Source organism: Strongylocentrotus purpuratus, unplaced genomic scaffold (genome assembly GCF_000002235.5).
Source record: "Strongylocentrotus purpuratus isolate Spur 01 unplaced genomic scaffold, Spur_5.0 spur5_scaffold_12, whole genome shotgun sequence".
Taxonomy (NCBI): Eukaryota; Metazoa; Echinodermata; class Echinoidea; order Camarodonta; family Strongylocentrotidae; genus Strongylocentrotus; species Strongylocentrotus purpuratus.
The window spans coordinates 5,339,278-5,360,993 of record NW_022145597.1 but is presented as its reverse complement, the minus strand read 5'-3'; the positions used below and the strand labels follow the sequence as shown (position 1 = coordinate 5,360,993).

The 21,716-nt window shown below is 36.1% G+C and overlaps 2 protein-coding genes across 3 annotated transcripts in view; one reads left to right on the top strand and one right to left on the bottom strand.

The window, feature by feature from the left end:
* LOC583848 (tripeptidyl-peptidase 2) overlaps window positions 1-9,160 on the bottom strand; it is a 49,406-nt gene extending 40,246 nt beyond the window's left edge. The window contains exon 1 of one of the 2 annotated variants that reach the window (XM_030981656.1): window positions 8,909-9,160. In XM_030981656.1, the coding sequence (XP_030837516.1) occupies window positions 8,909-9,070 (162 nt within the window). In that variant the 5' untranslated portion in view covers window positions 9,071-9,160. The remainder of the gene's footprint in view (window positions 1-8,908) is intronic. The other variant, XM_030981657.1, reaches the window with a different exon arrangement.
* Window positions 9,161-9,516: 356 nt separating this feature from the next.
* LOC100893224 (stress response protein NST1) lies at window positions 9,517-20,017 on the top strand. Its single transcript, XM_003729006.3, has 6 exons — window positions 9,517-9,844; window positions 12,894-13,075; window positions 13,809-14,054; window positions 16,366-16,493; window positions 17,462-17,531; window positions 18,273-20,017. Exons 1-6 carry the CDS (start codon window positions 9,736-9,738, stop codon window positions 18,531-18,533), a joined length of 996 nt encoding a protein of 331 aa, XP_003729054.2. The 5' UTR covers window positions 9,517-9,735; the 3' UTR covers window positions 18,534-20,017.
* The last annotated feature ends 1,699 nt before the right edge of the window (window positions 20,018-21,716 follow it).

Genomic DNA, 21,716 nt, shown 5'->3' with positions numbered 1-21,716 from the left:
ACGTTGTCTCCTAATTGAAGGAAAAAATTATCTTGGTATTACGTTTCCATTTTCCCATAAAAAAGTTGCGGCCGCTTTATTTCTTCCCCGGTAAAATGAATTTTGACGCTACGAACGAGTTCTACTACAAATATTTTCCCGCTCGAAAAAGATTACATTTATATAAAATAACTTGTTTGTCTGTTCAAATTTCTGCCGACATAGTGTTGGAATATGAATAAGTATCAGTTTATATAGACAGCGCGGAGCACTTTTAGAAAGAGTAAGAGCTATTTTTATTTATCTTTTTAAACAAGGTATAACATTCGTTCTCTCAACTTCTGATTTTCTGAAGTTGATAACAGCGGAAACACGTTGTCTCCTAATTGAAGGAAAAAATTATCTTGGTATTACGTTTCCATTTTCCCATAAAAAAGTTGCGGCCGCTTTATTTCTTCCCCGGTAAAATGAATTTTGACGCTACGAACGAGTTCTAATACAAGTATTTTCCCGCTCGAAAAAGATTACATTTATATAAAATAACTTGTTTGTCTTTTCATATTTCTGCCGACATAGTGTTGGAATATGAATAAGTATCAGTTTATATAGACAGCGCGGAGCACTTTTAGAAGGAGTAAGAGCTATTTTTATTTATCTTTTTAAACAAGGTATAACATTCGTTCTCTCAACTTCTGATTTTCTGAAGTTGATAACAGCGGAAACACGTTGTCTCCTAATTGAAGGAAAAAATTATCTTGGTATTACGTTTCCATTTTCCCATAAAAAAGTTGCGGCCGCTTTATTTCTTCCCCGGTAAAATGAATTTTGACGCTACGAACGAGTTCTAATACAAGTATTTTCCCGCTCGAAAAAGATTACATTTATATAAAATAAATTGTTTGTCTTTTCATATTTCTGCCGACATAGTGTTGGAATATGAATAAGTATCAGTTTATATAGACAGCGCGGAGCACTTTTAGAAGGAGTAAGAGCTATTTTTATTTATCTTTTTAAACAAGGTATAACATTCGTTCTCTCAACTTCTGATTTTCTGAAGTTGATAACAGCGGAAACACGTTGTCTCCTAATTGAAGGAAAAAATTATCTTGGTATTACGTTTCCATTTTCCCATAAAAAAGTTGCGGCCGCTTTATTTCTTCCCCGGTAAAATGAATTTTGACGCTACGAACGAGTTCTAATACAAGTATTTTCCCGCTCGAAAAAGATTACATTTATATAAAATAAATTGTTTGTATTTTCAAATTCTTTAAACTCGGTCAAACTATCATCAATCTCTTTCTCTCTCTTTTGTTGTTGCCATTTTGCTTTCGTTCAAATCAACTGCGTGTCAAGTAAATTACACTACCCGTTCAATAAATGCAAGGGAAAAGATTTAACGGTGGAGGCAAAGGACGTATTTTACTCAGTGGGAACATCATAACGACTGGTTCCTAGGAAACCAAAAAATATCGATGGACGATGCTTCCCCCCCCCCCCTTCCCCGAAAGATTGAATGGAATATGAAAAATCTGAGACTTGGCATTTATAAATTGTACTTAATTAAAATAAATGGGCAATCCAACCCTGTGGTGGAAATTTGCTTTAAAGGAAAGCAAAACAAATCAGGGGAAAACATTCATAAAAGTTTGAAAAACGATCCGATAAACAAGATCAGATAACAAAACAAAGGCCTTTGCGGGTTGTGAAAACAGCCATTAAATAACCGACCCCTGACTTGGTAATTCTTCTCCCCTGTAATTACCAGTGTCGGAACTCTGACAATACAGTTTTCATGTTATCAACTTGATCAATATAGCGAATCATTCATGTATGGACCTCCTCTATTATGAAACGCTTATCTCAGCTGCCTGGACCGGATCCCACAATAAGAGGAACAAACGAATGTAAAGGTGTAACTACTCTGGAAGATTACCGTGTTGAAAGAAGAGGATGTAGGCCCAAACGTAGGTCAAGCTACATGACAATACAAACAACCACTCTTTATGTACCTTTACGAGGGCATGTAACCATTTTAGAGCAGGTTTGAGTTATAGGTATAGCCACGAATATGAGAATTTTCCTGGGCAAATATGCTACCATTGATAAAAGGGGGAAAAAAAGCAAGGCAACATAAAAAAAAAAAAGTTTTCTGGCAATAAAGAAAAGCGAGTGCAAGATGAAGAAATTAATGTCTATTATCATTACTATTCTATTACAATATTGTAAGCATCATCATCGCCATCATCATCATCATCATCATCATTTCATGTATACATGCCATCTACAGAACTGATCATGAAACGAAGATTAACAAAGTTTTATTGACAGGATAGGTTAAACGAGAACACAGATGGAGACGAAGACAAATAAATTGAATTCTCACGAGGGATAACCAAAACAAGTCTAGCTGTTCAATGGTTATCCTGATAAATGGGATTTGTGTGTCATTTTATTCCATAAAATATATCTAGGCAATAGTGGTAAGATTGTAATATGGTAAGGCACACGACAAATGAATATTTCTAATTATGAGAAACAAAGTTGAAAGTATTCAAAGTAAATATTATTTTTGTTTTCGAGAATAAAACAATGTTCATTTCAAAATGCATAAGTTCCCCAAATAGTCCTATATTTGATTTGCACATTTAAAAGAAAGGGCATTTAGTGTAGATCATGGCATAATGTTGGTCAGAATATAGTTACAAAATGTGTCGAAAACCCATGTAAAACGAAGGCTTAGGCCTATTATTTATGGCTCGGTTGATAATCGGCCGAGCTTTAGCACACGACAATCATAGACAATGGGGGAATGAATGGAGGTATCGACCGATCTTACGCAATTTGTATCGTGAGTGTATTGAAAAGGAAAGACGTCAAGCTTCAGCAAAATAAGACGGCAATTTCCCTCAAAAATAACAGACCTTATTTTTCGTATTGATGAACATTACTTATATCTTTAGAAATAAAAAAAAGTCTGAACTTTCATTTTTATATTTACAAAAAGAATCACGAAATTGACTGAATGAGGCGCAATGAAAGTAGAAAGCACCGCCAAATTTTCCATTACTTGCGATCTAACCGAAATCGCTCGAGAACCCCGTATTTCTTTATAGGGGCACATTACGGTGCGGGATCAGTCTAAAGGCCGATATTTTGTTATGCTATTAATATTATGTGCCATTTTTAGATACATGTATTCATATTACCGGACGTCTCGTAGTTTCACGGTTCAGACCTAGTGTTATCCATTACGACTGTCAATTTAAGTTCACGAGATAGGAACCAAACAAATATCAATGGATGATGCTCTTACCCCCCCCCCCCCTCCCCCACCTCCCCACCTCCTTCCCCCGACCACGAAAGATTGGTGGGGATTTGAAAGTTGGATTGATGACTGTATCTTAGAAATGTTGTAATCAACACCCAAGTTCGAACAGACCGCGATATTTATTGTTAAGTCGCCTCTGTTCTGAGAGCGCCGACATGTGGCGGGAATGTCATAATAAACCTGTCATTATTTGAATGTCGTTTTGCGACTGGTCAATGGTGAGGAGCAATTATTTACGATGACAAAAACATTTGTGTATTACAAAATAATCCAACATTTTAGGATTGTAATACCTTTAATCTATCTCTCTCTCTCTCTCGATAATAATAATAAATCCATCTCTATCTCGAATCAACACTGTCTCCTTCTTATCTAATATGAGGCGTCATGTCAATCAACACCAAAGTTTAAAACGCGCGTATATTTGACATTGTTAAGCGCCTTTGTTCTGAGAGCGCCGACATGCTTATGGCGGGAATGTCATAATAAATCTGTCATTATTGGTATGTCGTTGTTGCGCACGTGTCATGTTGTTGTCCACATGCCATGTTGGCGTGAGATAACATTGTTAAATTATTAGAGCATACGGAGTACGGACTATTTAGATTGGAAATAAGAAATAAGAAATCTTTTTACTTCTCATATATATAAAAAAAGACTAAAATCAGATTTCACCACCTCATATGTCAACATTCACCATCTCTTGCATCCTCTTTCTTTCCCTCGGTATCTCCAATTCCCCTCTCACTCAGTTATCATCTCTCCCCCACTCTCTACTGATCTATATATGACCTTCTCTTTTTTTTTTTTTGGAATAAATAAGCACACCCTCTACAATTTTTATGAAATTCCGTAGAGAAATATGATATAAGTCATATTTTATTTATTATTGAAGAAGAAAAAAAAGAGATAGAATTAAACAATTAGAGAGGGAAGATGAGGGAGGTGATGAAAAAAAAAGAAGGGGGGAGGGGTAGGATAGAGTGCGCTAAACAAACATGATACGCAACATATAAGCACAGACCACAAACAAAATTATGTCCGTCTCGGTTTGGGAATAAGACTATTCGAAACAACATACTTCATAGGTTTACATTAAAGCATGTGCTTTCCTTCATGCGCAGACTCGTGGAGGGGGGGGGGGAGCAACGGCCAAAAAAAAAAGACGGACCGCCCCATCCCTGCCCCCTAAAAAAGTTTAAAAATAAGATGGTAACCACAAATATCCACTCTCGCTTTTTATCTATAACAAGGATAACAGGATAACGGAATAGGGGCAGTGATGAGAGAGAAAGAGAGAGAGAGAGAGAGAAGCGAAAGCAATTAAATATCGAGATTCTGATATGTCTATTGATTTTTTGTGGGTACGATGAAAAGGCACGAATGAAGTAGAAAGTTGGATTGATGACTGTATCTTGGAAATGTTGTAATCAACACACAAGTTCCAACAGACCGCGATATTTACGATTGTTACGCCTCTGTTCTGAAAGCGCCGACATGTGGAGGGAATGTCATAATAAATCTGTCATTATTTGAATGTCGTTGTTGCAACCGTGGTCAATGGTGAGGAGCAATTATTTCCGATGACAAAAACATTTGTGTATTACAAAATAATCCAACATTTTAGAATTGTTATAGGCACACAGCCAATTTACACCTGTAATCTCTCTCTCTCTCGATAATAATAAATCCAGATCTCGAATGAACACTGTCTCCTTCTTATCTAAAATGAGGGGTCATGTCAATCAACACCAAAGTTTAAAACACGCGTACATTGTTACGCGCCTTTATTCTGAGAGCGCCGACATAGTAGTGGCGGGAATGACATAATAAATCTGTCATTATTTTATTTATAAATAAGCACACCCTCTACAATTTTTATGAAATTCCGTAAGTCATATTTTATTTATAATTGAAGAAAAAAAAAAACACACACACACACACAAAAAAAAAAATCATTATTTATAAGAGAAGGAATTTAAAAAATAGAGAGGGTAGATGAGGTGAGTGATGTAACAAATTTAAAAAAATGATACGCAACATAAGTACAGACCACAAAGAAAATTATGTCTGTCTTGGTTTAGGAATAAGATTATATGAAACAACATACTTCATAGGTTTACATTAAAGCATGTGCTTTCCTTCATGTGCAGACTCATGAAGAGGGGGGGGGGGGGGGGCAACGGGGCCAGGCTGCTTCCTCCCTGGCCAAAAAAAAAGACGGACCCCCCCCCCCCCCCATCCCTGCCCCCAAAAAGTTTTAAAATAAAATGGTAATCACCACAAATATCCACTCTCGCTTTTTATCTAAATGTATCATTTCATTAGTCCTCCGATCTTTCAACACCCACCATCTCTTGCATCCTCTTTCTTCCTCTCATTTTGATCATTCAGATTCATCCGCATTTTCATGCAAAATATTTTCTTTATTTTTTTTCTCAATCTTTCTTTTACTCTTTAAACCATCTTTAATGAGGCATCATGTCAATCAACACCAACGTTTCAAAACACCGCGTATATTTGACACTGTTACGCGCCTTTGTTCTGAGAGCGCCGACTCAGGACATATTTGTGGCGGCCTGGCGGGAATGTCATAATAAATTTGTCTTCATTCTTTCTCAATCTTTCTTCTACTCTTTTCACCATCTTTGATAAGCTGAAGTAAAGAAAGAAAATCAATTACAGTATCACCGACGCTTGAGAAATAAATAGTGAGAGAAAGAGAGCTAGAAGCGAAAACAATTAAATATCGCTGATGTTACCGGAGTTTATGACAAAAATTAAGCCGTCGGAAAGAAATCAAAGTAAGTCCATTATCACCTGCGCTCGAGAAATGCAAAGAGCGACCGATCGCGGGAGAGACAGAAGCGAAACCAATTAAATATCTGTTGATTTCTATCAATTCTTATGGTGCATTCTATATCGAAACTCTTCCGGCACGCAATATCAAGAAGGTAGTCGCTGCCGATCGATCTCGCCTTTGTTTGGATGGCCTATTCATGGAGCATTCCAGAATGCACCCACAATGCGCCAATTAAGTCGTTAAGTACCGCATTCTAGGTACATTCTAGGTACATTCTGGAATGCGGATTAACAGAACAATAGATTCTGAATAGGGCATTCTACATGCATTCCGAATGCCAGTTGAATAAATCCGTGGCGCCTTACTGAAAAGCATTTATGCTTTTTTAGCAGTCAGGCAAAATGACCACCATTTTACTTCACATACATTTAAACAGAACACAAAAAGTAACTATCCCCTAAAGAACTGCCCATAATTTCATAACCCTTGAATGTATCACAATGACATCTTACCACCATATTGGTACAGTTGTTATCTACATTTTGTGTGAAAATCAGAGATATTCATCACTGTCTGGCTGAATGAGTTTACAGACAAAATGGCCCAATTCAAAAGTCACAAGACATTGTGCGTGCCTGCACATTGTTGCGAAACAGCAAATGACTGATCGCATTGATTATGGTTTATGAAACAATGCTGTTTGACTTTGATATATCATATTCCATCCAATTTTATTTGTTGGCACATGTGTTTAAATGAATTATCTGCAATTGTAAAACAGTGCATTTTGAAATTTGGAATGCCAGGTGTGATAGTGAGCACTAAAAAAAAAATAGGTTTTTTGTTTTCCCCTCAACCAGGCCCCCTTGGCCTTGAGTAAAAAAGAAAGAAGAGGATTCATGGGGAAAATGGCATCTAGCAACATTCCCCCCTTTCGAGTAAGAAAATTGGGAAAAAATTGGGGAAAAATAGGGCAAAATAAGGAAGAATAGAGAAAATGAGGTGAAATCGGGAAAATCAGGATAAAATATATTTAGATCTAGACTAGACCTAGTGAAAAAAAAAAAATCTGGTATTTTTTTTTTTTTTTTTAATTTTAAATCGGGAAAAAAAAAAATCAAGAAAAAAATCGGGAAACCGATTTAGTTCTAAATCGGGTTTTTATCAGGCCTTCAATACTCAGTAAACTGCAATAATAATATTACTTTTGTGAATTTTGAAATATGAAATGTTTCTGTTTTTCACTAACTTAGTAAGTTAGCCTAGAGTCTACCCTAGCCTAGGCACCTGCACCGGGGCCCTTGCACATTTATTTTTAATTGATTCAACTTCAAGATTCATTTATTTCTTTAGACACTGACATGAAAGCAGTACATTCATTAGACCGAAAGCTTCAGTCTCTCTAATCGTCGGTTGTTCCACTGAGACTACGTCTGGCTCCACTAGACCTCCGATTATAGAGACTGAAGTCTGGGGACCTCTTTCTGTGAGGCACTGTACGGAACAAATGGTTCGGTTCGACCGGACCGCGATGAATGAGATATGCAACGAGATTTTCACTCTTTACATCCTCATAACTGCTGCAATTACAACACAAATTAAAAATAACATATATATAGCTTATTTGACTTACGATAGCTTCCTCATTTAGATCCTAAATTAATGATTAATCCGAGAAAGTCTCGTCGTCAACATTATCCGTCTTGGTTTTAGTTGATGAATATTCATTTTTTCTTTTCGAACGTCCAATAGCTACCGTAGCTACGCTACGAGTCGGCCCAGCTTGACCAACGAACTCCCACGAAACGAGTGCTCTGAGTGGCCATTTGGCTATGTTTTGGTAGGTGGACCCGGAAATATATCGGCCGCCGGGTAATATTTCGAATGCATGAACGTACTGCTTCGCGGATCTGAGATACAAATTGGATAATTCATATAAGTAAGTCCGTAAATTACGTATTTAATATTAAGTTATCAAATTTTGATAACTGTAATTAGGACAAATGACATACCGACCTAATTTACATCTGATTTAGAAATCAGAAAATTAGATCTAAATAAAGAAAATCGGGGAGAAAATGTCGTGGACGAAAATATGTACATAGCCATCCCCTCGGTACGAGATCTCTGGGTTGCCATCTGTATTGGGGAATGACAACAAATGTCAGTTTTATTAAAGAAATGACCCAAATCAGATGGTTATTGCTGTCTATACATTCATGAACAGAACAAGTTCATCGTCAACAAGAATAAATTCATGGACGATAACAAGAAAGTTATAAAGACATTGAAAATATGTAAAAAAGCACAGCTTGGTTAAACACAGATCACCTTTACAGGAATACAGGAACAACAATGTTTAGAAATTCAAATAGTGACCATTATGTGAACAATTGATGAAGATTTAGTTGATTTAGATCTAGTAGTAGGGTTTCTCCACGCCGGAGTTCCGGGTCAAACTCTGGATAGACTTCTGATTTGAACTAGCTAGTATAGCGCCATAATTTCATAAGTGGTCTAGTTGAACAGATGCCTAACCCTGACTCTAAAATTTTGTAGGGCCTAACTATTCTCTGTCCAGGCTTTTTTTTCTACTTTGGGCAGAAACCGGAGGATTACCAAAATGTGCCCCGACCCGCTGTTTGAATCGTTTTCCTCGGCGGGCGAGGCCGGAGCTCCCTGGAGCTGAGCCTGAGTTAGGTTTAGGGTCGGGATGCCTGCTCCTGCCCTAGACTAATTCACAAGCGGCTAAATTATAATAAATAAAATGAAGTCTGTTTGCTAGTCGTCGTATTTACCTGCAATCCAGGAGCCCCTGGATCAACACCGGTGTCCAGAATCGCAATAACCACACCTCTTCCATCGTACTCCGGATACTTCGTGAGAAAAGCTGCTGCACCTGTTTCATTCTTCGGCAACAGACCGGCGACAGGGAAATTCTTGTCTATGTGAGACGCCATTTTGCCAATACAGAACTAGCTTGCCGGTGACACCCAAAATAGGTCAAAGGTGAACGAACCATGAGTCGTGCAATTCGCAAGCGTACTGCGCGAGCTAGCCGCTTGTTATAGCTGCGATAGTGCGCGTGATATGGCAAGCCGTTTAACATTTATTCCTAGACCTAGGTCTATTTCTTGATAATCGAATTCTTGATATAATCGAGAAATAATTTTCCGTTGTGAACCAATGGTAATTCTTGGTATCAAAAATTGTTAGTGATTGATTTCGAGCTCAAAAGTGTTTCAAGAATTAATTTAGATAAAATAAAATTCTTGATAGATGTCTATCAAGAAATATGAATAAATGTTAAAACGGCTCGCCATACGCGCGTGCGTAGAGTATACTGGATGCAATGGGTTTGGGTTTGGGTTGAGTTATAGATCTACGGGTTGCCTTGGTTTTCACCGGCGCGGCCAAACGCTTGGGCTATTTACTAGGCTATCGCGATCGGGATACGACCGTCGGTCGCGTCGTATAGTCTGTGCCTAGTATACACGTCCAAACGGGTCCAATCCTCTAAAAACGTGAACCAACTGATGAATGTTGTGACCTGAGCTGTGAGCCTTTGGCAGATTTTGCGATTATTGAGGACATATTGTTCTCCATTTATATCATCATCATCATCATGTCCACGAGATCATGCAGAACGAAACAGAATCCACGCGAACTCTTGGAGCAAATGCTTGAAAGAACAAGTTTGACAACCAGGCGAATCGCTCATGTAAATGTTCAAGGTGATTACTCGGATGTTTTGTATATAGTAAAACAAGATTCTAATCTAAGGCAACTTCTTGTTAATTTAGTTGAGAGACTCTCTAGGCCTATAAAATAGAGCGTGCTCCAAAGTTCACCATAGAAAAATATAAACAGAATAGATCTATATTATTCCTATGGACGGTGTGAAGAGTGTTGTATTATTCATATCGAGTGTTACTGTTAGTGTTACATAGACTAATTGTAACTTACAAAGAAATAATAATAATAATAAATAATATTTAATTTTTATATAGCGCTTAATACAAATGTCTCTATAAGCGCTTTACAAATATACTATTACCCCGGTCATTGGATTCATGCAGTGCTTGCCCGCACACAATGTGTGCACAATCTCCACTCCCTGGGGAGCATTCCAGCCAGGCGTTACATGGCGCTCAAAAACAAAGACACATGAAAGTTGAAAGAGTGTTATATGAAGCTGAAGGTGATATATTACTGTTGGAGGCTGATATATATTGTCATGGCTTTTAAGTTTTAGAGAGATGAGACATACATTTCGAGTCTCTTAAATATCATCCAAGAAAAATGGGCTAGAGAGTAGATCGGTCGACTACTGTATAGGCCTACATAAAAATAAAGTCATTTTTATATAGCGCATAATTATAAATTCTCTTTGTGCTTTACTACAATCAATCATACAATATTACATGATTAATCTAAAGATTTAAAGGGAAAGTCCACCCCCAAAATAAGTTTGTTTTGATGGAGGCAGAATAATAAGAAAATCAGGTGAGTGAAAGTTTGAGCAAATTCTGAATGAAAATAAGAAAGTTATGAATTATTGAAGTTGTACAATCAAATACAAATTGGCAACTCTGTGACTTATTATACGAGCTCTCCTTCATTTGCTTTGTGCATAATATTCCATAAAATCATGTTTTCTTCGTTATTGATGACGGAATATATATTTGTTCCTTGCAGCTAGGGGGAGTATAGAAACATATTTGCAATTATTATATTTAGGGTGCATGTATGGTTGAAATTTTTCTTGAGGGAAAATGAAAATTTTAGATTTTTTTTAGTACTGAGCAAATGGAAGTTGAGCTCGCATGATACGTCATAGAGTTGCCAATTTGTGTTTGATTGATCACAACTTCAAAAATCCTAACTTCCTTATTTTTAATCGGAATTTGCTCAAACTTTCACTGACTTGTTTCTCTCATTTTTCTAGTCCTATTAAAACTAACTTAATTTCAGGGTGGAATTCCCCTTTAAATATGCATGAATCACATTAATCACAAAAACACAATTATTATAGTTAAATAATTATGATCTTTTATTGTAGTAAGGAAATAACATTATTTGACATAAACTAGCATATAATACTATAGTCAACATTGATATTATAGTAATATTAATTATTATAAATATAATCGTTGGTAGTATTATTAGTAGTCTACTACTACTACTAGTACAATGTAGTAGAAGTAGTAGTACTGTAGTAATAATAGTATATCATCGATTATAATTATGATGATTAATATTATTATTATTATTACTTGTACTATTACTACTACAACATCTATTGGTATTATAAATATCCACTTATTATTACAATAGCATTTTTATTTATACCTCTAACAGGTTTCAAATTTGGTGTGAGACAAAGGATATTATTTTTTTTTAATCTCAAATGCTTGTTGATAATAGATAGGCAATAAACAATGATCAGCATGCAATATTTTATAGAATGTTCAAAATTGAGCGTTGTAAAATGTAACATTAATTTTGGATGGCCTTAAAGTAAAAGGATAAGGCAAGGAAATATTGGATGCAATAGAACATTAAACAAATCAGTGATTTGTGTATATCAAGTTCTTTGCAGGATTTGTGCAAAATTATCACACTTATTTTGGGAAATTGTGATTCTGATCCATCATTTTCTTTTTCCACAAACTGCATAACATTCATCAAGTTGAAGAAAAAAGTGACAGTAAGAACTGAGATTCATGGTAAACCACAGATGGGAGACACTAAACAATCATGAATTGGGACACACGTACCTCATACTATCTTTCACACACAAAACTGAAGAAAATTTCATTCTATAGGCCTACTTTGTCAAGAACAATAAAATGTTTACAAACCAGCAGTTCACAGTTTCCAGAATAAGCACATGCATGCACATTGCACCCACTTTCTGTCTCGTTTTGCATCATTTTTAAGAATAAGCCAATTTTGTAATGTAACCAAATTTATGCGTACCGGTATGCCTTTGTGAAGCACCTTGATAGGAATTATTTCAATTACATGCTGCAAATAAATGTATCTTAATACCGGTAGTCAAAATTAAAATTGTATATGTAAGTCATAAGTTGTTGCTAGGTAGGAAAAACATTATAGCTTGCCCTACCTATGTTATTTGCATTCTGACTATTGAGATAGTACATTTACATGTATACGTAACAGGTGAATTTGGTTACATTATGAAAATGGCCTACTGTATCCTCTCACCTTCAACTTATTCCCTCGTGTGAAAACGAGATACGGGGATAGAGCGCTTTCTGTAGCGTCCCCCTTAGTTGTGGAATAGCCTCCCGTGCTACATTCAAAATGCTCCTACATCCACTTTCAAAGTAATGTTAAAAACCCATCTGTTCAAAAACATACCATAAATTTTGTCTTCTCTAAACATGTCAAATAAATAAATGATGTTGTACTTCTATTTGTTATGAAATAAGTCATCTTTAGCACAATTTAAGTTAGATTATGCTGATTTATTCATTTATTTGTATAAACAAACTGTAATTTTGATTTTGTAACGTAACATAGCATAACATACTGTATAATTGTGTACTGAATAATATTGTGTACTTGTGGTGCTGTCGTCCCAGCTTTATTTCGTGTAAGGATATTGCTTCACCTAATGGCTGCTGGGACAACAGCACCACTGCGCCTAGAAACAATGTATTAGGCGCGTTATAAATGTGATCTATTATTATTATTATTATTGTATGTGTTGGAGTGGATTTGAATGTATCCCATTTATAAATGTGTTTGTATTAGATGTTGGTGGAGCGGCTTACACCAGGGCCCATGAAGCATGGAGGAGGGACAAAGAGGAGTCTATTCGTAAAGCTGTGCAGGAGACAGAGGAAAGAGCAGCTCGGATCTTGAGAGAAACTCTGGAAAAGGCAATGAAAAAGGCTGCAGACGACAAGAGGGATGCATTGGAAGAAGCGAGATTGGTAAGTCTGCATTCCTATGCAGATTTCATTCTTCACTTGATTGGTCATATCTAAATCAATTCCTAGCCCCCGTTGTCAGGTAGGATGGGGAAGAGGTGGGAGGGGGGGGGGGTTATGTGTCCGGACATGTATAAAAATCAAAGCATTCTATTTTGCCTTTGAACTTCACAAAAAAAAATTGCATCAGATCTAGTACTGACCATCACAATAATAATAATATTTAATTTTTATATAGCGCTTAATACAAATGTCTCTAAGCGCTTTATACAAATATGCTATTACCCCGGTCATTGTATTCAGTGCTTGTAAACTTCCTCTAATGACTGTTTTAATTCAAATGTCTACAAGTGTGCACTGCTACTACAGCATTATGTATGAAATTTCAATGAGGATGGATATGTACTATTTTATATTGGTAATCAAAATCTTGAGACGCCCCATAGGTGTGGTAGTTTTTTATATTAACATCATCGTCAACCTCATTTTCCTCCTCCTTACATGTATTCTTGGACTAATATTTCATGACCCTTATTTATGTATATTTCATTGTTATATAGAACCTGTAAAAACAGGGGTAAGAATGATGCCTGGGTTATATAGTCCAAAAATGACAAGCCAGTGATCAAAGAATTTACATGATGTACTTAAAGCTCATTGCCAATTCATAATAGTCTGCTTTTTTCATAATGTCTTAAGTGTTGTTATTGTATATTGTTGTATGATGTGTTAACAGGAAGCAGAAGCCACTGCTGAAAGAGTCAGATCATCTAGAGATCAAATGGAATCAGAGCGTTTTGCCAAACTGACTTGGGCCTTTAAGAAGGAGAAGGAAGAGGCTCTACGGAAACAATGGGAGGAATGTGAGAAGATGAGAATGAAAGCAGTAGAGGACGCTATAGCAGAGACTACCCGTCAATTACGCAAACAGTTCCTTGTTGCAAAGGAATTTGCTGTTGCAAGAGCCCTCAAAATTGCAAGAGTATGTATACTGGATGTAAATTTGAATAGTAATATGGGATTACTATAGGATCTCAAAATAAAAAAGAAAATATTTGACTATAAGATTGCCAAAACAAAAATATAATGAAAATGCTACAGAGCATGTTGATTAGTGTACAAAGTTTAAGTTGTCACAGTTAGTTTGTAGGCTATATTTAGGTTATGAAACACTGAGAGTAATGCTTAGAGCCTGCAAACTTGTCAGTTTTTAGTGAGGTGATGAGCACATTACCTACAATTCTAAATAGCTGCCCATTTCATCTGTTTGGAGCCTGGAGGTATTAACTCTGTGGAATATTTGAGTAGATGACCTTCAAGCTCCTAACAGGTGATATATTTTATAAATCAATTTGTAAATCTTAAATTTATACACATCATATTTGAGATACGTGACATGCATGTATGTAAGGGCCATATTATATCCGGGCAACTATCCCTCTAATTTGTGCGAAAGATTAACAAGACAATTCAATAGCTTTGTGAAATGATAACTAAATAGCATAGAAACTTTGTGTTGCTTCCATCAACTGCAACAATGAACAAGCAAGTTGAAACCAAATATAATACAAAATTATGAATGGAATAAATTGTGTTGTGAAAAAGGTGAGTATTTTTTATTCTATATCTTCAATATATTTGATGCCATTTTTTAAACAAAAAATGAAAAATGCAACATTTCTCTTATTTCCTTTAATGATATTTTTATGCCTCCGCCACCGAAGGAGGTGCCGGAGGCATCATGTTTTCGGGTTGTCCGTCCGTACGTCCGTCCCGTTTGACCGTTATCACAATATCTCAAGAACCATTTAAGATTTAAACTCTGATTAGATTTTGGAGTACGTAGGTCAAAGGTCACAGGTCACAGAGGTCAACTTATGAAATTCCTTGTATTGAGTTTGTTAGCGCGATATCTCAAGAACCATTTGAGATTTAAACTTCAAACTTAAGGATAGTATGTATCACCATAGGAAGACGATCTGATTAGATTTTGGAGCACGTATGTCAAAGGTCAAGCAGAGCTGCCAACTAGTACGGATTTCCCGTAATTGGTACGGAAATTAACGATCATTACGGAATGTTGTCTCAAATTACGGATTATTTATTTTTTATTTTTTTTATTTTTTTAAATCTGAATTTGAGACAAATTCCGTACTGAGAGAAGCCATTTTTCATTGAAAACTGTGTTGTGGTGACCTGAATATCAATATTTAACATCTTTGTGTGAGTAAAATCACCAAAAATATCAGATAATCGTGCTTCCGCACAGTGTCGGCGTGCTTTTTTTTTTTTTAGATTCATAGCGCCGCATAGGAAATTACTGATTTATACCCAAAATTACTGATTTTGACCTTTGTGATTACTGATTTTCTGTTCTGGAGGTTGGCAGCTCTGGTCAAGGGTCACAGAGGTCAACTTATGAAATTCCATACATTGAGATTGTTATCATGATATCTCAAGAACCACTGGAGATTTAAACTTCAAACTAAGTGATAGTGTGTATCACTATAGGAAAACAATCTGATTACATTTTGGAGCACGTAGGTCAAAGGTCAAGGGTCATAGAGGTCAACTTATGAAATTCCATACATTGAGATTGTTATGATATTTCAAGAACCACTGGAGATGTAAAAACTTCAAACTTAAGGATAGTATGTATCACCATAGGGAGACGATCTGAATAGATTTTGGAGCACGTAGGTCAAAGGTCAAGGGTCACAGAGGTCAACTTATGAAATTCCATACATTGAGATTGTTATCATAATATCTCAAGAACCACTGGAGATTTAAACTTCAAACTTAATGAAAGTGTGTATCACCATAGGAAGACAATCTGATTAGATTTTGGAGCACGTAGGTCAAAGGTCAAGGGTCACAGAGGTCAACTTATGAAATTCCATACATTGAGATCGTTATCGCGATATCTCAAGAACCACTGGAGAATTTTCACTTCAAACTTAATGATAGTATGTATCACCATATCATAATATCTCAAGAACCACTGGAGATTTAAACTTCAAACTTAATGATAGTGTGTATCACCATAGGAAGACAATCTGATTAGATTTTGGAGCACGTAGGTCAAAGGTCAAGGGTCACAGAGGTCAACTTATGAAATTCCATACATTGAGATTGTTATCATGATATCTCAAGAACCACTGGAGATTTAAACTCCAAACTTGTTTAAATTGCTCTATGGCGGAGGCATCATTTTCGACTGCGCGCAGTCAAAATTCCATCTAGTTTATATGTTCAATCAATTTTGTATTATATTTTTCTCTTTCCTATTTCAGTTTCATTTTTCCTATCGTTTGAAGAAGGCAATAGAAGCAACAAAAGAGGAGTGCAATAGGTTGGCAGCAGAGGAAGCAGCAAAGGCTGCAAAGCTTCATAGAGAAGAAACTATGAGACTCAATAAGATGTAAGTCTTTCTTATATAATACTATTAGGTATGTTTCCCCTTTTTTCATCCTTCCTGCACGAAGATGGTGTTGGAGGCAGGATGTTTTTAGGTTGTAAGTCTATAGCTGCATTTCGTTACCACGATAACTCAAGAACCATTGAGTGGATTTCAACTAAACTTTGATCAAGTGTGTATGCACATACAAGGATGACGTGATTGGGTGGAAAGGATCAAAGGTCACAGAGTCATAAAAGTGTTAAGAACTGCCAGAAAATATCTTTATAACATTTTATTGCTTTGTGAGATTTCCATTCACCTAAAATGTATTTAAATTGTAATAATATAGTTGGGAGAATTAAGGAATCGATCAGATCAGTTTTCCCCAATTTGTACCATGAATAATGGTCCGTTTTCACTCAAATTTTCAGATTATCTTTAATTGTACATCTAGCATTGAAGTCACTACCTTAGCACCACTATCTCTCATCTGAACAATGTTACCAAGTCCCTTTAAAGCAATTCAAACCAAAATGTGATGAAGTATGCATGAGCACACAGAGATTAACAGATTCAATATATTGTTGACAAAAAAGATCAAAGGTCACCTGGGTCATAAAAGTGTTGAAAAATGCCCAAAACTTCTTGTTACTGCGATTACTTGAAAATAATTGAAACAATTCAAATCAAACTTAGATGAAGCTTGAATGACTATACAGGAATGAACTGATTAGGTTTTGGCAGCGAGGGTCAAAGGTCACAGGGTTGTAAAAGTGTTGAAAAAAAATGCCAGGAAATATCTTGTTACTGCAATAACTTTTAAAGCATTGAAGCGTTCAAATCAAACTTGGATGAGATAAAAATGAAGATAAAGGGATTAACCAATTTTTCATAGATTTCTTGCAGAAAAGGTCAAAAGTCGTAGGGTCACAAAATTGTATTTTGGTAATTATATCTAATTATATCTACTTCTTAATTTTATTTGACAGTATTCATGAGAACGAAAGGGAGCTTCGTGATGAGATGCAAGCCAGAAACTGGGTACAGACAGACTTCCAGGTATGCAACTCTTCTTACATTATCTTTATTTGAACTTGAAACATTCAGGTAAAATTACTTACGTAATTAATTATATGGCAAATCAATTAACCATGTTTTAGCTTACTATTGAGCGCTTCAACCAATCAGCTATTTTGAATCTCTCGAGGCAAAGCATTCCACTGTGAAGGTCCTGCACAAGAAAGGGTTCTCTCTCCCCTAGCATGGACGTCGATAAGGAGGGGACATCATATCAAATGTCCCCCCATGTTTTGTCAGAAAAGAAGGGGGACCACCATGCAGGAACAACGATTTTGTATACCAGTACATTGCCAAGGAGATGATAGTTCAATTCTCGTTAAAAAAAACAACAACTAAACTTTGGTGCTCACTACTAGCCCCCCACCCCACTAAGTGAAATATCAGCCTGCACGATTTTCAAATTTCAGGCCTCCCTATCCCCCCCCCCCCCCAGGCTCAAGCTCAGATTGACGGCCATGTCCCCTAGTATTCGGCTTATGAAGAACAAGTAATCCAGAGTTTTGAGAGTGTAAAGAAGGGGGATGAAATGTACCCATTTATCAAAATAACATTGTCCTGTAGACAGATCTGTACATGGGAGCATAAGAGTAAAAGTATGATAGAAAATTAATATAGTCTTCTGTAAAATCAGTGAATGTCTGTCCTGAACATTGTTGCGTCTGATACAATTGACATAGGATGTGTAACCTAGAGATTATTTGCTGATATCTTATTTTGCAGGATATTCAGAATGACTACAGACGTTTTCTGGACTACACGGATGGTAAATACCATTCAGATTATATGCTGAGATTGAGGAAACATGGCATGAAATTTGACACAAACTTTGACCCGATAGACGAGGATGCATGGGTGGACATATTCCCGTTACCAACGTACCTACATCGCTACACACGCAGGAGTATGGTGACCCCTCATGATGTTACCAAAGATATGAACTTTGCACCACCAAAGACTGATCAACGCACTACCAAAGACTGATCAACATGAATTTTTTTAAATCCGAGCAATATTCATTTTTTTTTAATGAAGGAACAGTATTTGTCTAGGTTTTGTGAAAAAGGGTTTTTAAACAACTTATGAATTTTTATAAAACAAGTCATTTAAATGATATCTTGATGTTTCTGTTTGTGGAGTTGTCGTGGTCTAGTGGATACGTCACCGGACTGTGGATCACATGATATGCGGTTTGAGTCCCTCCGCGGCACTAATGTATTTTGGCAAGACACTAATCTACATTTTTGCCGCTCTCCATCCAGGTGAGGTTAATGGGTACTTGGCAGGAATTGTTTCCTTGAAATGCTAGAGCGCCATAATGGCAGCCATGCTAAAGCCGGGTAATAATTGTGGAGCACCAGGAGTGTCAAATTTGATAGACATGAGCGCAGTACAAGAACACACTATTATTAGCATGTCTAGTAATTATGTACCTTGCCTGTTAATGTCCATCTGCTGATGAGCACAGAATGATATTTTCTTCAAGATTTGATGCTGACTATATTTCTGTCAATTTTAGTTGCATTGGATCTTATTTTTCAACAACTCAAAGGATATATTTCTGTTGTATGCATCGATCTGCAAAAATATAACCCAAAACATAATATTGCCCTCGAGCATTGGATGTTAGGATATAGTGAAACATTCTTCTGTCTACGATGAAAGGGGGGAGGGGGGGGGGGGGGTTAAGGAGAAATAAACTTCCCTTCAACTTCATCTTGTCATCTTAATAGCTGCGATTTGAAATGTCAGATGTGATTTGATTATATTATATATATATATATATATATATATATATAGAGCATGAATCTTTCTTGAACCTTAAATGAATGTATTTGTTACAATATAAATGTATACAAGATTCTGGTTTAACCCTAGTTTGTATAGCAATAGGATGGATTCACAATTTACAGTGCACCGGTAAGCCACAACAGGCCAATTTTTTCAGCTCGTGGTTTAACATCTTTCAAACCCATGCAGCACAGAAAAACGCTAGCTATCGATCGAAATGACCAAAGTGGTCCAAACTGTAAATTCATTCAGTGGGATTGCACACATCTTTGTCAAAACCTGCCCATCAAAATTTAGCCTGATTTGGAAAAAAATCAATATAAATACTTAGTTTGGGCTAAAAAGAAATTGCAGAAATGACTAAAGTGTTGTGAGTTGGAATTATCGCAAAATCTCACCCAGATAATCTATTGAAACTTTCCCTACCAAAAAAATCTGATTACCCCTAGCAATCTTTAAAATCTCTTTAAAACCTCTTTAGTCTTTAATTCCTCAGTAATTTCTTCCAATATGCTTCCATGTTATTAATTCCTTGTGCAATGTTTTGAGGTTAGATTCTCATATTCACAAAATTTGTCAGGTGTTTGATATGCATGCAGACTATATTTATTGAGTTACTATCTTCATTCCGTCCTGTGCAGTATGATTCTATACCATAATAAATATTTTGTATACAATTTCATTGCTTCCATGTTGCTCTATCTGTCAGAAATGGCCTAATGATTGGTGGAAATCATCTGAGTATAAAATGACTGTGCAGAGTGAAAATATTCAATCCTTGTTGCACACATATGGAGGTATTCATGCACATGGCTGCCTGTAATTCTGTTTCTAAATGTTACGGGTGAACAAAGAAGAAAGATTATTATCTTCAAAATGCTCTTTCCCCTTAAAACTACATACTGTCGCTGTTACTTATCTACATTTTACATGAAATTGACTTTATTCCATGAATATTTTGTTTAATAAATTACAACAATTCTCTTGCGGCACCCCTAGAGATGTCTTGCAGGCACTGCAGTTGAAAAACAATGATTCAAGATTCAAGATTCAAGATTCAAGATTCAAGATTCAAGATTCAAGATTCAAATAAGGTTTTATTCATGACTTGTCAAAAAGTCCAAAGACCAAAAATGCAAGTTTATATCAAACATACAATCATATATAAAGCATTCAAAAACACATGTACATATATATAAAGATAACATAGCAAATGAGAACAAATATATAACAACAAATAAATGCACCAAATGGTCAAAACTTAAGGGGGCAGATTGTAGGGAGGGGATATGCCATTTGCACTGAGTGGGTAAATATTGCATATTAACGTCAAACGGACACATACATACTGTCTCTTTTCCTGACTTTTTCTATCTTTCACTCCTAAAGACAGGTTTAAAAAATTTGACAAAAAAAAAGGTATCACCATGGAGATGTCAGTAGTGATCGGGTAGGCCCTATTGTGCCTCGAGTAAACTGTACCAACTATTACATTAAAGATGTCCTCATTTAATGAGATGGATTTGAGCTTAATGTCGACCACATAAAGTCAGTCTCAACAGAAATATTTATCCAGGAGTTTGCATCACATTTCAATGTAAATATGCAATGGTCAAATATATGGCGCCCCTCAAGAAAACTAGAGCATTTTACAACTTGACACATTTTTATAGAAAACAGCTGCATGTATTTATTGCATTTTAACCCGGTTCCCAACATAAAAAATCCTCTGTATGCCCATGCCTTGAGCCATAATGCATGGCCGTCCAAAGGAATTTTTTATGTTGGGGACCGGGGTAAAATGCAATAAATTATTGAAAATTTATTGCATTTTCTGTTTTTATTTTTATTTATGAAAACTGCCCCCTACCCTAGCCCCCGCCGCGTACAGTCATGGTTCAGTGACAAAGCAATGGTCTCGTAACTGTGAGGCCCCAGGATCAAATGTGTCGATGTGCTATATTAGCGCCCTATTGTGGGGCATTAATCCTCATTACTGTCATTTGTGACTTAAGGGCGTAGGTCCCCTAGTTGATAAGCATAGTAGCATACACATGCTTTAGTAGTCACGCAAAACACACATTGACAAATTATTATTCAATAAAATCTGAGAATGTATACTATTATCTAGATTTATTATTTCAAAAATATTTTTAAAATAATTCCATAAATTTGGGTAAAACAAAAATATTCCACCTATATGAGCGACAGTGTATGTAGAGTTTTCTGTAAAATGCATAAAATTAATATTTTGCATAATTAATTAGGCTATAACGACAAAAATGTGCATATTAGGAAAAAACTAATTATACCATCTTGTTCCTTGCGTAAATATCTACAAACATGCAAAATTCTGTGTTCATCGGACTTTCGACG